At 40.5% G+C, this 14,519-nt stretch overlaps 1 protein-coding gene across 1 annotated transcript in view; it reads left to right on the top strand.

The window, feature by feature from the left end:
• Positions 1 to 13,508: 13,508 nt before the first annotated feature.
• Positions 13,509 to 14,519, top strand: part of runx3 (RUNX family transcription factor 3) — a 28,347-nt gene continuing 27,336 nt past the window's right edge. The window contains exon 1 of the mRNA XM_079261996.1: positions 13,509 to 14,437. Within this exon, the coding sequence (XP_079118122.1) occupies positions 14,180 to 14,437 (258 nt within the window). The 5' untranslated portion in view covers positions 13,509 to 14,179. The remainder of the gene's footprint in view (positions 14,438 to 14,519) is intronic.

A 14,519-nucleotide genomic window follows, 5' to 3' on the forward strand; every position in this document is an offset into this window, starting at 1 on the left:
ACCTTGATTGCTGTGCACTTTTGTTTTTAACATTACAGTTGCATCTTAACCCGCAAATTACTTTAATGGGCAGGCATGGTTCAGGTCCTCAGCACATAAAATGACTCAAACTTATAGAGATCCCACATGTTCAGAAACATAGTAGTGCAAAGCAACTTTGATTATTTTTCTTTCCAATGAGATGACAGGAGGATTTTACTTGATCATTTGAAGTTTAGCAAAGATTTAAGTAGTTTAGTCACCATTAAAAACAAAAAAAAGGAATATTTTCCACAAAAATCCAACATCCAGACTGAATCTTTACTTCATTATAACTAACTTTAATCATGCTTAAAACATCCTTATAGTCTATCCTCTTTCCCATAAGCAATAAAGAAAAAAACTTAATTATGGAGGAGGAAAAATGCAGATAATGATAGGATGTGAAGCGCTGCAGGCTATGAAATGTTTTCTGGCTCTCTATTTTCCTCAATTTTCCCAGAATTTTTTTTCCTCACTTGTTTACATACAGCTAATTGTCATTGCTGCAATAAAACATGTTTTTGGGCTGCTTCTTCCCTCTCTTCAAACATGATCTTGACCACAGGGAATTGATTTTTTGTGGAAGCAGCATTTCAAAAATTGGACTTTAGGTTTCTCTTTAACTACTCATAGGAGGATACAAATCACTGTTAGAGGTACTAACAGTGATGGGCTATGTAATTGTGCTTTTCTATCTGGTGTTTTTATCGCTGTCATTCATAGTTTGACAAAAAGATGACTAAATAAATACTTAGGTTGTTGTTGAGTCAGAGGGAAAGACAAATATCACTCCGATCATGTCAAAGTCTGTTGCATTTGAAACACCAGATGCAAATACAAGCGTACAGCTAGTTTTGCTTAACCCAGTGGTTTCCAAACTTTTTCTGCAGGGCCCCCTTTTCATCAACGACAATAATGTTGACCCCCCCCCCCCCCCCCCCCCCACACATGAACCACAGAAACATACGAAGAAATGCGTCTTTAGTTTTAGTGGCTGTATTGTCGGTAACTATAATTAAAACCGTGTCAGTATTATGGTCGATTCCTCTGCTTCAGTGTGAAACATTTTAAAACAGGAATCTCTGCAACCTGCTTCAGGTGAGTTTTCTATGAGACGATGCTGCTTTAGTAAAACAACTTTGCTATGTGATAGTTGGATAGTTTATTTCTAAAGTAACCTGCAGGCTTTTCTTTGTGTTGAGGATGAAAAGTCTCCAAGTTGGGGTGTAACTTGTTTGGCTTCATACTTCATCATATTAGATGATAATATTTTGGTACATGCAAAAGTCTGTGTTCTCATTATTACCCACCATTGGTTATTACTGGTCAAGCTGGGACAGAAATGCTCCATCATAGTTTGTTCTTCTTTTTTATTACTTGAAGTCTCTCTTGGTGATTTATCATAATTTCCTATGAGTACTTTTACAAATCTATCCAGTGTAAAAACTCCCAAGTTTTATTTAGCCTTGCCGTGCCCCCTGTGATAACTCTGGGCCCCCCCTGGGGGACCCGCCCCCCCAGTTTGGGAACCACTGGCTTAACCCAAAGGTAACAGTTTGGCCAATCGTATTGAGCATTATTCAATAAGTTGACTTAAAGTTGTCCATTACACACAATATACTTAATGAAATTACAGCTTAGATGGATCGGGACTTAGACAAGTGCCCAGATGCAGGATCTTAAATACATATATTCAAAACTACAAGACACCCCCCCACCCATCTCCCCTTCACACACACACACACACACTGTGGTTTAATTCCAGTGTACTTCCTCTTCAATGATCATTGTGTGTAAATCTGCTTCACAACTATTCTGCATCCTAAATCTGCAAAATGCAATTCAGAGTGAAGTATCCCTGCACTGCAGTAGATTTTATCCTAAAGTAAACTCCAGAGAGCTCGTACTTTCTGTGCAGCTGCTCACTTCTGTATTGGCTCAGTAGGAAACCCCATGCCAGGGATTCCCCCTCAGCTGTGCAGCAGAAGTGGCCCCTCCACTTCTTCTCCATAGTCTGTCTGCAGCATGGCCAGTCTGTCTGCTGCTTACGGTTGCAGCCATCACGAGCTCAAACATACACGGAACTTTGTGATATATATGCATTGGTAAAGGACTGCCACTGCCACATATAGGGAGCACATGAATGCAGAACTGTCCACCGCCTGACTTTTTCAAATGCTGAGTCAGGCGAGCGGTACATGTCAACATGACGACAGAGACGTTTTCCACCCCTAAATGCTATCTGACCTCATCATAATAGTTGGTCAGGACTAAAATATGGTCTCCCAATGCCTTAGTCCAGCAGAATGACCCACATGGTGACTAATAAGCAAACGACATCAATGAAAAAATCTGCAAAAGGTGTCTTGTTCTTATAAAAAATAATTTAACTGACTGCTGCGTATGTTGTTGCTCCTGTGCAAACAGGACTGACATTTCCAAGCAAGCAAGAAGCTAACAAATCATTTGAGGTGACAGAACATCAATTTCCTAAAAAGACCTTAATTTTCAGTGGTTAAAAAACTATGACAGAATTATAAAGCTTGGGAGGACGGTATCCTTACACATTTTGCCGAATTAAACATCAGCGTTTGATCCTCAATTAATTTGCTTTCCATTCCACAGTATGACAGCTAGCTGTGCTAATACTGCCAAACTGCCTGAAGGATGTTTGTTTCAGATGGACTTGAACACGTTTCCCCTTTAATCAGTGTGATGACATAAGAGGCAGACAGCAAGCCACTCATTCAGTCTGTATAGAGTTTGATTAACCTAATCACCAGGCAGCCAGAGTCTAGGTTACTGATTGGGTTTACAAACCCTCCTTGTCATCGTTGTGTCATTAGCTCGTCGTTAGCTGCGGCAAGCCTTGACGTGGAGCAGCGACACACAGGGCCTAAACATGGCAATCAGGGGATTAGAGTCTGAGCCTCAATGGCCGCCTCAGGCTCTGAGTCAAAGAAGGGAAAGTCCTGCCTTACTATGCAAGTTCCACGTGGCCACGGTGCATGGGCAACGCCACTGCTGATTAGCGATGGAGACGATGAAAGGAAACATTCAGTCACTTTAGACACACATGAGGTTTCCTGAATTACAATTAAGCCAAGTCTTTGACTGAAGCAATGATTTGATTGGGGGAACATTTTAGCCTCCAAATTGGTTTGCTTAATCTTCAAGTGGGAATCAAGCCCAAAAACAATGCTGGGTTGCATGCAACACGAAGACATTGTGCAGCCACTGCAAAAAAAAAAGCTAAGTGCCATCTGGAGAGGATTCATTTCTTCTGATTGAATTTGCAATCAATTCAAATGATTGACATAATCACTTACTGAGAAAATGTTTAGATTTATAAGGAATGACAATATTATGCGTCTAAGTGCTTTCAGAGCTCTTTGGATCCTTGGCTTGTATTAGGAGAGCCACCACACCCTTGTTTCCTCACGATGAGAAGCCCAGAAGACTGGTCGAGTTCTTTCCAAGACTTGTCTCCCGTCTGCTGAGGAAAGTGGCATGGACACTTGTCAGGAAACCAGCTCTGGGCTCCCATTCAAATCTGGTTGAGTTTTTCAGTGAGTCAAATGGCACTCTGGAGGCTGACCCTCTAAAGAGAGAAATGCAAATTCAATATTTGGGAACTCTTTGAAGTCTCTTTGCACTTGAATTAGATTGACATAACCTGAAATGACCCGATTGAAAGTGTGCCTTAGCAGGATTGAAACAAGTTGAAAAGGATTGATGACAAAAGTTAAAAAGCCGGAAATGTATCCACGATGTGAATATCTGTGAGCTCTCCTGAGGTTATACATGAATGTGTGTGAAATGCCATGCTGTATGCCTATAAAGAAGTGATGACTTGAGGTGACTTGTCTTTTAAAATCATCTGCATACACAGCACGGGTAAGAAAAAATCATTTGGCTCATGACATTGTTGGCAGAGTCCTATATGACTTGTATTTTGCTGGTTTAGCATTCATGCCATTCATGTCATATGCTGCATACCTCGCCATGTTCCTTCACAGTTCAAAGTAACATGGACCAGTCCCAAAAAGTAAAAACATGTGGCTTTTGTTGCAGCGTGGAATGAACAACAGCATTCCTTGTGTAACCACATCAAAGATCTCCCTCACTATGGGGCTAAATGAGGGCAGACTGTCCTGTTTGCCCCTCCTAACATGGCTGCCATTAATTAACCAGCTTTTAAAAGTGACACTTCCTCCTCATCAATTTTAATCAAATAAAACTTCTTAAACATGTTAAGTTTCCATCAAGTTGGGACAGCCACACAACACGCACAAAGAGCCATTGTGTGCTGGTGAAAATGTGGTTTACAGGCTTGGCTGTAATGGCCTGGTGGTTGCTGGAAGCCATGCGCACTTCCTAATATTCAGCTCACATGCGATTTCATTTTGAGCAAAGACTGAGCTCTGGGGCTTTGCCTTTGTGTAAGAGGGACGCTTCACAACTTATTTTCTAAGTTGACAGGCTCAGGCCCCTTTACACCCCCCCCCCCCCCCCCCCCCTCCTCCTAGCTCTTTACCCCCTCTTCCCCCTCTCTGGTGGCGCTACTATATTTGTGTGGGATCTCAAGCGATGGAAGAGTAGACACAGGCTGCGTTGCCAGTCAAACGTGTTCAGGCTGTCAGACTGAACGGCTTCCAGCTCTGCGATCTGTCTCCTCTCCTCGTCAGTGGGAGCTGTTTGATCTGACAGAGAGACTCCATTAGAGACACAGGGAAGTTCAACTGCAGGGAGGTTGGATGGCTTCAGCAGTCAGCCTAGCAGCCCAGAGAGGAAAAGGTTTGCACACACAGTCTGGTTGCAATCTTGGTGTCTGTGCTGTGTATCTATAAATGTCTCTGAGCATTACTTGTCCTTTTAGTAGGTGTGTGTGGTTACACAGCCCAACTGGCTGACATATTTTTTCGGGGGGCGCTGTTGGGCAAAGAGGTGATGACGCAGAGGGTCATGATTTCACTGCTCAGCTGCAAAGATGGCAGGCAAGGAGAGGTTATTTGCTGAGGTGGTGAGATGTTGAAACGTGCTGTCTTCTTTATCTAACACCATAGTTTGCTCCCAGTCACTCGGTGGTGATGACCTCACGCCACAGTCCACCAGAGCTAAGTAGTTGCTGGTGTGAGTGTGATGAAATGGCAGACGATGGTTTGATAAATATGCATAAATGGTCCAACCACAGACCGTCACTACACTCCCTACGTTTAATGTGGCTTCAGCTCCCAATAATCTGGAGGAACTCTGACATAAGACCCAAATCTGACACAACTTTATCATGAGAAGATTAGAATTCGACTCAGGCCGGCATCATCACCTGCGTGAAGAGTCGTAGCAGTTAAGAAGCTGAGGAGAGAAACGAAGTGATGTGGCTGCTGTGAAAGATTCGGCTGCTGATCTGTGTGTGGCAGCTGGGCTCTGGCAGGGCTCTGGCACTGGGGCAGCATGGCAGTTAAACTGTCACTGACAGGAACTGTAAATCTCCTGCAGAAGGTGAATGCAGCATGACAGCTCCACAGGTGCTTGTGTGGAGTGTGTGATTAATAGTCACAATGCTGCATTTGTTTGTCACATCGTCTGCCCGTCCTCTGCAGGAGCAGTCGATAAAATTTCAGGACGTATTTTGAGAAAAGTTTGAGACAGGATAGTCTGTGTGTGTGTGTGTCTGTAGGGGGTGGGGGTACTGTCACTTTGGCAACGCCACTGCACATATTGCAGCGATTACCACAGCGGAAAAATGTTTTTCTGCAACATGCAATTACTACAGATTACAGATTGCCGTCCTTGCATCAGAAGCTCTCGCCAGAAAAGGAGAAACACTGCATTCGTATGTGTATGTGTGTCGATGCACACAAACAGACACAGACGCAGGGACAAAGAAAGATGAGAAATGATTATAGCTCACACTAAAAACCACAACTGAAAAAAAAATGGGGGGGAGTTGACGTATTTATGGGACTCATTTAGATTTAAAAGTTATACTGACTTTCAGGGGTAAATAAAGGAAGAAAAATACAATCCATCCCTCAGTTACATGAAGAAATGCAGAGGATTGGTACATTTTGCACTCCTTTGTCCATCATCATTCACATTATGAAAAGTGTACACTGATGTTCTCATGGAATATACAAACCTAAATGCCACACAATATATTAATTTTGGACTCCGTGTTTTGTTCCAGAATACAAATCTCCATGAATATCAAAAAGCTCCCTTCAGGTCATGCTAAACAATATAGCCCAAAAGTGGTGCCCCGCAGCAAGTCAAGGCCCTATTTACAAACCCACCAGATCAAAACTCACCCCAAAGTGCTCCTATAATAGCACTGGGGCCTTTTGGTGAGCCTACCATCCAGTTCTACTTTTAGTGGGTTTCCAAAGAATAAACAGGCCCGCGAACCACATCACAGACTGCTGACTGTCATCGTAGGGTAAATGTACCCGACGGATCATGTGAGGGCGGAGCAACTATGACACTGAGGTTTACGGCGAGTCTCCCCCCCACCCTTGCCTGCCTCTGGTGTGGGGTGTGCCATAGAACAGCCACTGAAAGGGCAGGGAGGGAGCCTGACCACGTTCAAGCCCCTGATCCCAGTGAAGCCATCAGTGTTTCGCAGCACCTTCCACGACTTTTACACTGAACAGGACAGCAAGGCTGGATATTTTAAGGGGAGATATGTTGAGTCCTGCAATCATTTGTGACACAGCTAGAAAAGTCAAGTGATTTCATTCGAGGCTCTGTGAGGACATCCTGTTTTAGCCACAACACTAAGTCACTAACTCCACATATACTGTAAAACCAAAATGAATACTGACATTAAAAAACATCTGTGTGAAGACTTTGGTCACCAACTTCATCTGTGCAGCTTATAGGGGGAAAAAAGAGAATTAAATGAGCAATAATTTGTGGAGGGAAACTACCACTGCTTTGGAAAAAGACGACAACGCTTCCTATAAAAGCTGATCTAATGCCCATGTATGAAACATATCCTTCTATAATAACAAGTTTTATATTAGTATTATATGAAGAACATCTATGTGTCCACTGATGGCTGTACTTTCACAGGGGAGTGTAAGTCAGTCCCAGTGCCACTAGATGCAAGGCAAGCTGAAAGCATGATCAGTCCATCCTCATGCCTAAATTCTGATGAAACTCAACCTTTTCCTCCAAAAAATACCATCTGGTACTTTGTTGAATGTATTTGCAATCAAATAAACAGTATTAAAGAGTGAACATCACCATCCTGTAAGACGTCGACTGAAGGTTAAAGCCATGACATAGCGAGAAGTGGTTGCAAGTCTGCACATAAGTTACGTCTCTATTATGCCATAAACCCAGTTATTTTACGGTTTTATATGGATTTTCTGCTAAACTACTGCGTTCCGGACTGTGGCTAAGGTGTAGCCATTTTTTGAGACGTTAGGTTGTGATCTTTTTTTTTTTTTTTTTTAACTTTATCAGTCATCAAAAGGACTTGTTTGCAAATTGCATCAGGCTTTTTTCAGACTTTCACTGCAAACTTTTGTAGCATTGTGCACCATCACTCTATAGTCTGATTTTTCTCACTCTCTGCTCATCATATACTGATGTTTGATTAGGTGTTCATGTAAATCACCCCAAGGCATCACTTCTGGATGTGGAGGGTTTCTCCAACTTGTGACGCAACACTATCTTTAACTTATTTGAAATTTTAACCCAACTTTTGCCTTCTGCTGTATACTGTTTCCATTATTTATACTGTCGCACTGGTGTGTGTGGTGAACAAAACGTTACCATTGTGGTCTGTTGAAATGTAGCAAGATTAAACAACTAAACATATGGATTCTGTGGTATGTCAACACCAAGTTTTCTTCCAAAGATGCCATCTGGTACCTTGTTGCATACCTTTGTAGTTACCATAAAGAGAGCACTTTTGAGATTTGTTAAGAAGTATAATCGTCATTATACGTTATTGGTGAAGGACAAATAAAGATGGAAAATACCACAAGTAAAAAAAATAAAATAAAAATAACAGTTTCGGGCTTGCTTTTAGAATAAAAACTATTTTAGGACAAATATTCTTTTGGAATGATGCAGATATAGCTCTAAACCTCAATCAAATTATAGTAAAAAAAAAAAAAAAAAAAAAAAAAGAACCCCAAATAAATAAATACAATGAGAACGTTATTTCTGCAAAGGGCAATTCTGATGTCGTGAGGTCCGATGAGGTCTCCAAAATGGCCTTTTTGGCACATTTAGGCACCATCTGATCTTCCAAAAATGAGACTTTGAATATTAAAAGGTGAATGAAAATGGATTTCATCGTTAGAAATTTGGACTAATTATTTTACACTGATTTTGAAAATAATAGAAAAAAAATCCATTTTATCTACTTGGGCTTCAAATGACTATTTTCAGAATATATATGGTTTATAATTCTAACAATAAGACATTACATTTATTCATAATAAGTTCAGAGTTTCTATATTTCCCTTTAGATTATCTAAACTTCATACAAACTCTAAATTGTGATGAAGTAAAGTAATTAAGTATAAGTTATTCAGTTCTCTTCAGTGTTTCTCTGGAGGATTCAGGAAGTGTTTACATGCTTGATATGGTTGAAAATGTCTTCACATACAGCAGACAGAAATCAAACCCTTGTTGTAACTGTCCACCCCCAACAGCTCCTATAATAAACCCTCGGATCCGCTCGGCACCTTTCATAGAATATAAGCAGAGTATTAGACATGCATGGGATGAATATGCTCATTGTCTTCCCTGGTGACCGCTCCATCTTGGCTCATTATGCTTACATAGTAATTAGGCGCTGGGTTTGGAAATGTCACGATCCTCTTCATCTTAGTTGGGATAAAATATACTCTCAAAGCCTTCAAGGATCTGAAATTGGGGCCTGACACTCTTATGAGTTACTGGATGTATAAAGTAAAGAAAAGAGAAAAAACTAAGACGGGAAACTATGGAAATGGAAGTGAAACAAAGAATTTCAGAGTCATTAAGAGCTAAAGCAAAGTTTGAATACACAAATGCATACCAGTCATCATTTAAACTAACACAGTCGACCTTGGTGGAGAAAAGGCAACGTAAAAATTTATATAATCAAAATTGCTCAATGTGTTTCCTATTTTCTTGTCTGAACATCAAAATGGACAAAACTGACCGCCAATTGTGATGTGCTGACACGTCTTGTAATCAAAATTTGAGAAAGAATCAGCCATCAGAGCAGCAAGAGCCCAAAAGCCAAACAGTCTGTACCCACTCACTGTTGTTTAAAAGTTTCTCCATATACTTGTGTATATAAACACTCTGACGCTAGAATATGATTTGGCTTTGAGGGGACTGGCACAAATGGATTTGGTGACTTACATCATGCTTGGGAGTCTAATCACAGACACTCTTGTCATATCATGGAGAAAAAGTCCATTTCATAGCAAGCTACATTTCAACAAAAAAGGGGAAAAAAGGAGGGAGGGTAAACAAGTTTGGCGTTCCACAGCCACCGCAGAATTCATCAGTCATCCAAAAAAATACCCCAAGCCCCAAAAGTAGAGCTAATTTAATCCGAGAGGAATAAAACTCCATTTCATAGAAGTCATCCATTCAGAACACTCATATTTCCACTGAGCAGAAAGCCCCGGCTGAAATTTGAGCAGACACTTTTCGGAAGGAATGCATTCGGTGGGTTGAGGGCCAAAGCTTGCCCTGTAATTTGTGAATGTACAGAAATGTGTGACCGCCACAGTTCCTCTAAAGATAGAAATCTTTGTCTTATGTCATCGCCGAACCTCAAAACTATTTCTAATTGCCCCCAGAGCCCCCTTTTCCAAATGAATAGCTACCCATCCGAAGGCTTATGTGTGCCATGTCTGAAAATAGCCTGGGAGTTTACGCAGGCTAATAGATCAAATTCAGGAAAAAAGAAGAACTTTAAAAGGACCTCCACTAATCTGAAGACTGTCCCCATCTTCAAAGTGACTTTTAAGTGGAGGTGAAAGCTGTGTGGGTGGCATTTGGAAACAGGTATACATTTACAGACCCCAAAGGCTTCCACTGTTTTCTCTGCTAATGGGGATCATACTCATATTAGTCTTTACAGTCTGACTCACCGCGCATGAAAGCTAAAGTAAGTGGAGTTTGCTTCAGTTTAAAACGCACCAACCACGATGTGTTTCTGTGTGAAGACTCCGAATAATCATGTAATTAGTTCAATTCATTTGGTTGTGTTTGTTTAGATATATCCAAAGTGTTCAGGTGTGAAGCTTTAGAAAGAAAACTTTGAGAGGTTGTCTTTAATTTAACCACAAGGAATCTATTTCCATGATTGAACGTTATGATTCAGATCTGGAAAGCTTACGAAGACAAGTTCTCAGTCAAACGTTTTCACCATAAGAACCATCAGTAAACAACGATGATCTTGATTTGTAACTGCAGGATCCGTTTTCTCTTTTATCCTTGAAAGAAACATATATGCTGAGGCCTTTTTGAGGTGGGTCCTGGTTTCACATGTCCTCCAGGAGTTCTGTCTTGATTTCAGGCTCAGCCCACTCAGATCATTAAAAATCGTTCAGGGGCACGGCGGGCTCTGTCCTCAATGCCTGTGCGGCTGAAACTGTAGAAACTGCGTGTTGAAATGCAGAGGTCTAAATGTGACAGGCGCCCGGAGCGTGCACTATGGCTGAGTGGGACGTGTGGTCACATATTAATAATGAACTAGGGCAGGGGGATGACTAAAATATCACCTGCGATGCCACTGTACCAGTTCAACTGGACTTGAAATAGAGGCTTGTTGATATGATGATCTGATTCTAGATTCATTCAATTATTTATTTTTACAGCTATGGTTGCAACGGCTACAAATAAAATAAAGTAAATTTAGTAGAACTGAAGGAAAAATGATTAATTGATTTGGTTTTCTCCCATTCTCTCCAGTAAAAGACAACATTTATATGAGCACAGTTCGTGTGTTTGGCCGGTAAACTCCAGTAATGAAAGGTTTATGCTGCTTTGACCATTTTATGATGAAATCTGAGATATTTTCTCTTCAGATGTGGTGCCATTTCTTAGTAAAGTATGGTGGGATTATTAACAAATGTTAGGGAAAGACGGTAACACAAAGGGAAAGATCATCCTCTGTCCTACAACATAATTACAGCAGGCAACCACAAAAAGCGGTGTCACAAAAATGATTTTAGGTTCATAAATATGCCAAATAACCTCTAAAAGAAAAACAATATAAAAAAAAAAACTTTAACTAATATAAAAAAGCAGAAGGAGTGGAAATGAAAAAGAAAAGCAGAAGGGAGGCACAAGTGATAATTAAAGTTTTACAGGTTCATAATAAACAACAGCTCCACAGAATATCCCAGACTGTGTTTCTGCTCTCAGAAACTTCTCAGATAAGAAACTTCTCAGGCCACAATCTCAGCGACAGTAAACATTTAAAGGCTAACACTCTGAATTTCCTCATTTTTATTTCTAATTTTAATGTCTTCCTTCTGCAGCTTTGTCAGGGTGGAAATCTGAAGCCACGGGCCACTTAAAAGCACAAGTAAACACAACCCCACCCCCCAAAAAAAACCACAAAAAAAAAAACAAAACACACACACATACGCACGAGCACGCAAATAAAATAACACAAGACGCTTATAAAATTATATATATATATATATATGTATATATATATATATATATATATATATATATATATATATATATATATATATATATATATATATATATATATATTTATTTATTCAAATGATTCAATATTTGACTGAGTGTTTCACCCATTTAAGAAAATTAGTCACTTTTTGTTGCACCTGTCAGATCTCCAGTTGTTTTATGTCCTATCAATAATAAGCTCAGGTAAAATACGCACAAGGTAAATGGATATATTTCAAGCGTCATTAAGTTTGTTATTAAGAAGCATTTAGTCAATTTTGCATTTAGAGTCGGGATTTTACCTTTGATTTACAATAAGCTAATTGTGCAAATAATTACAAATAAATCTTTAAAAATATTTTAAATGCTTAATAAGAAAGGTTTATGATTCTGGTAAAAAAAGAAAAAAAAAGACCAAAGAAAGAAAGAATTTTGCCGCTTCTTTAACAACAAAAACATCCTATAAGCGAAATTAATTTAATTGAATGAGCTCAATCCGAAATGAATTCAGATTAGCAACTGTCTCGATGCTGAGATAAAGTTGCCTCCTATCTCTCTGTACAGATGTGAAACGTCTGTTTCTGACTGAAAGGCCTGACAGCGATTGAAAAGACAAACGCGCCAACTAGCGTCGGAAAGACGCACGACGCACAACTCGCAGGGTGTGCCGTCATTTGATGGAACCCTCAACTTTTCAAAGTTTCTAATGAATTCAGCCTCTGGCAAAAAAAACCACATTTATTACTAAGTTGTTTGTTTGATGTGGAGAAAAGAAAAAAGAAAAACAGACACACGCTTGCTTTCATTTTCACATGATTTCAGATGAGTTAATTAAGATGATAAGGATCTGCCTTAAACCCCTAATTTCACTTTGAAATTTGTATTTACTTGGAGGTGCAGAGCCGCCAGATTTATTGGCTTTTCACAATTAATAAATGAGACTGAAACCACAGGCCTGAACGTTTTTAATCCTCTTTTTATAGCAGATAGATTATTAACAGGTCAGATAAAAAGACATCGCAGAAGGTGATATAACGAACCACTTAGGGGTGAAGTCTCGTCGTTTATGTGTCATTATTTGGTTTTAACCAATTAATTTTAAGACTGAGTTTTACTATCTACAAAAAAAATAAAGCTTGTTTAAAAGCAGGATTGATTTAATCACGTTCAAATCCATTCAATCTGACGTCCAACACTTTCAGGATTGCTTTATCTCGCCGGTTGCGCGTTTGGATTATTGCCCATAAAGCAAAACAAAACAATTTCAAGTTCATATAATTCATGTTTATGTTTCACTGCCTCTGACAAAACGATTTCCTTTTAACTCACATCTCGTCCTGATCTCTTTCTGCAGCTTGTAAAACGTCTATGTGGGGCACAAAAGCACACGTTACAGAGAGGAGCTCAGATATGTATCAATAATTCAGCTCATGTGTGACAACAGCGCAGAGTAGCAGGAGGAGAAGCGGAAAGTTTGATTGGTCTGTGAAAGCCCAACCCAGCCGATTCATTGGTGGATATCATCTCCACACTCCCAACCACTAAACGCTAAAATGACTAGGGTAAAATAATATCGCGGCACTCTGCAGTCGCTTCAGGTTCGCGGCTCCTTCTTGCGCTCCACAACTCCAGCGCTTAAAGGATAACTTTGTTTTTTAAAAGGAAATCCAACTGGAGCGACTGGACTTTTATACCAGAATATATTCGTGTGTGTACGTGCGTGTGTGTGCGCGCGAGAGAGAAAGAAGATCAAACGTGGATAAGATCGCCAGAACTTTTGCGCATGAAGGACAGTGTTGACTTTTTATATTCGACTTTTTTTTCCCCCTCAGAAGTGAAAGCGGTTTTATGGTGACATCAAAGGAGGCATACTTTTATTTTTAAATTTGACAGAACTATTTTTTAAATTTTCATCATTTTTCTTTTCTTTTAAGTTAAAGTCGCGACGATCAGTAAACTGGAAGTCCCAACTTTTCATCGCGACTGGATTACCTGTTACCTGTTTCTAAACCAACAGATTACCTGTTTTTTTAGGCAATATTTCTGTTGGTATCCTGGTCCGCTGATTTGTGAATCTGAGGGAGAACTCGTGTAGTGTGTGGTATTGACACAGACTATTGTTTATACGCGGTTGAAAGTATTCAAGTCTGCGGTAGATAAGAGCGCCGATATCCAAGTCCGGCACTGCACAGACTGCAAGGAGATTTTATTTGGCTGCAGGTAGAGAAAAAACAGCATTATTTTTTTTTTTGTTTGTTTTTTAAGCCGACAAATCAGATGATCTAACGCAACAGTCAAAGTTGAAGTACAGAGGCTCTTTCTGCGCTCTCGCCTCCATCCTTTGCGCTGAGTTAGTGGACTGTTGAAACCGTCTGGAGGAGACACAAAACCTCCAAAGCAAAACAACAACAACAACAAAAACTGTTTTTCCTCCAAAGAGTTTGGCTCTTCTGATACGACCAGTCAGGTGGCACTGACCCAAGTTGTTGTGATGCATATTCCCGTAGAGCCGCCCACAACCAGACGGTTCACACCGCCCTCGACGTCCTTCCCCTGCAGTAAGATTGGAGACGGCAACGGGGCCATGGCCACCCCGGGGCCCCTGAGGTCAAGACCGGACCCCAGGAACGTGGTGGACGTCCTGGCGGACCACGCTGGCGAGCTGGTCCGAACAGACAGCCCCAACTTCCTCTGCTCCGTCCTCCCGTCTCACTGGCGATGCAACAAGACGCTCCCCGTGGCTTTTAAGGCAAGAGACACGACTATAATGACAATTTATTTGACATTTTAGCAATCCACGGTGTGGTTTTCTATTTATGTAACTAAATATA

The sequence above is a fragment of the Telmatherina bonti genome (assembly GCF_933228915.1).
Source record: "Telmatherina bonti genome assembly, chromosome: 22".
Lineage (NCBI taxonomy): Eukaryota > Metazoa > Chordata > Actinopteri > Atheriniformes > Telmatherinidae > Telmatherina > Telmatherina bonti.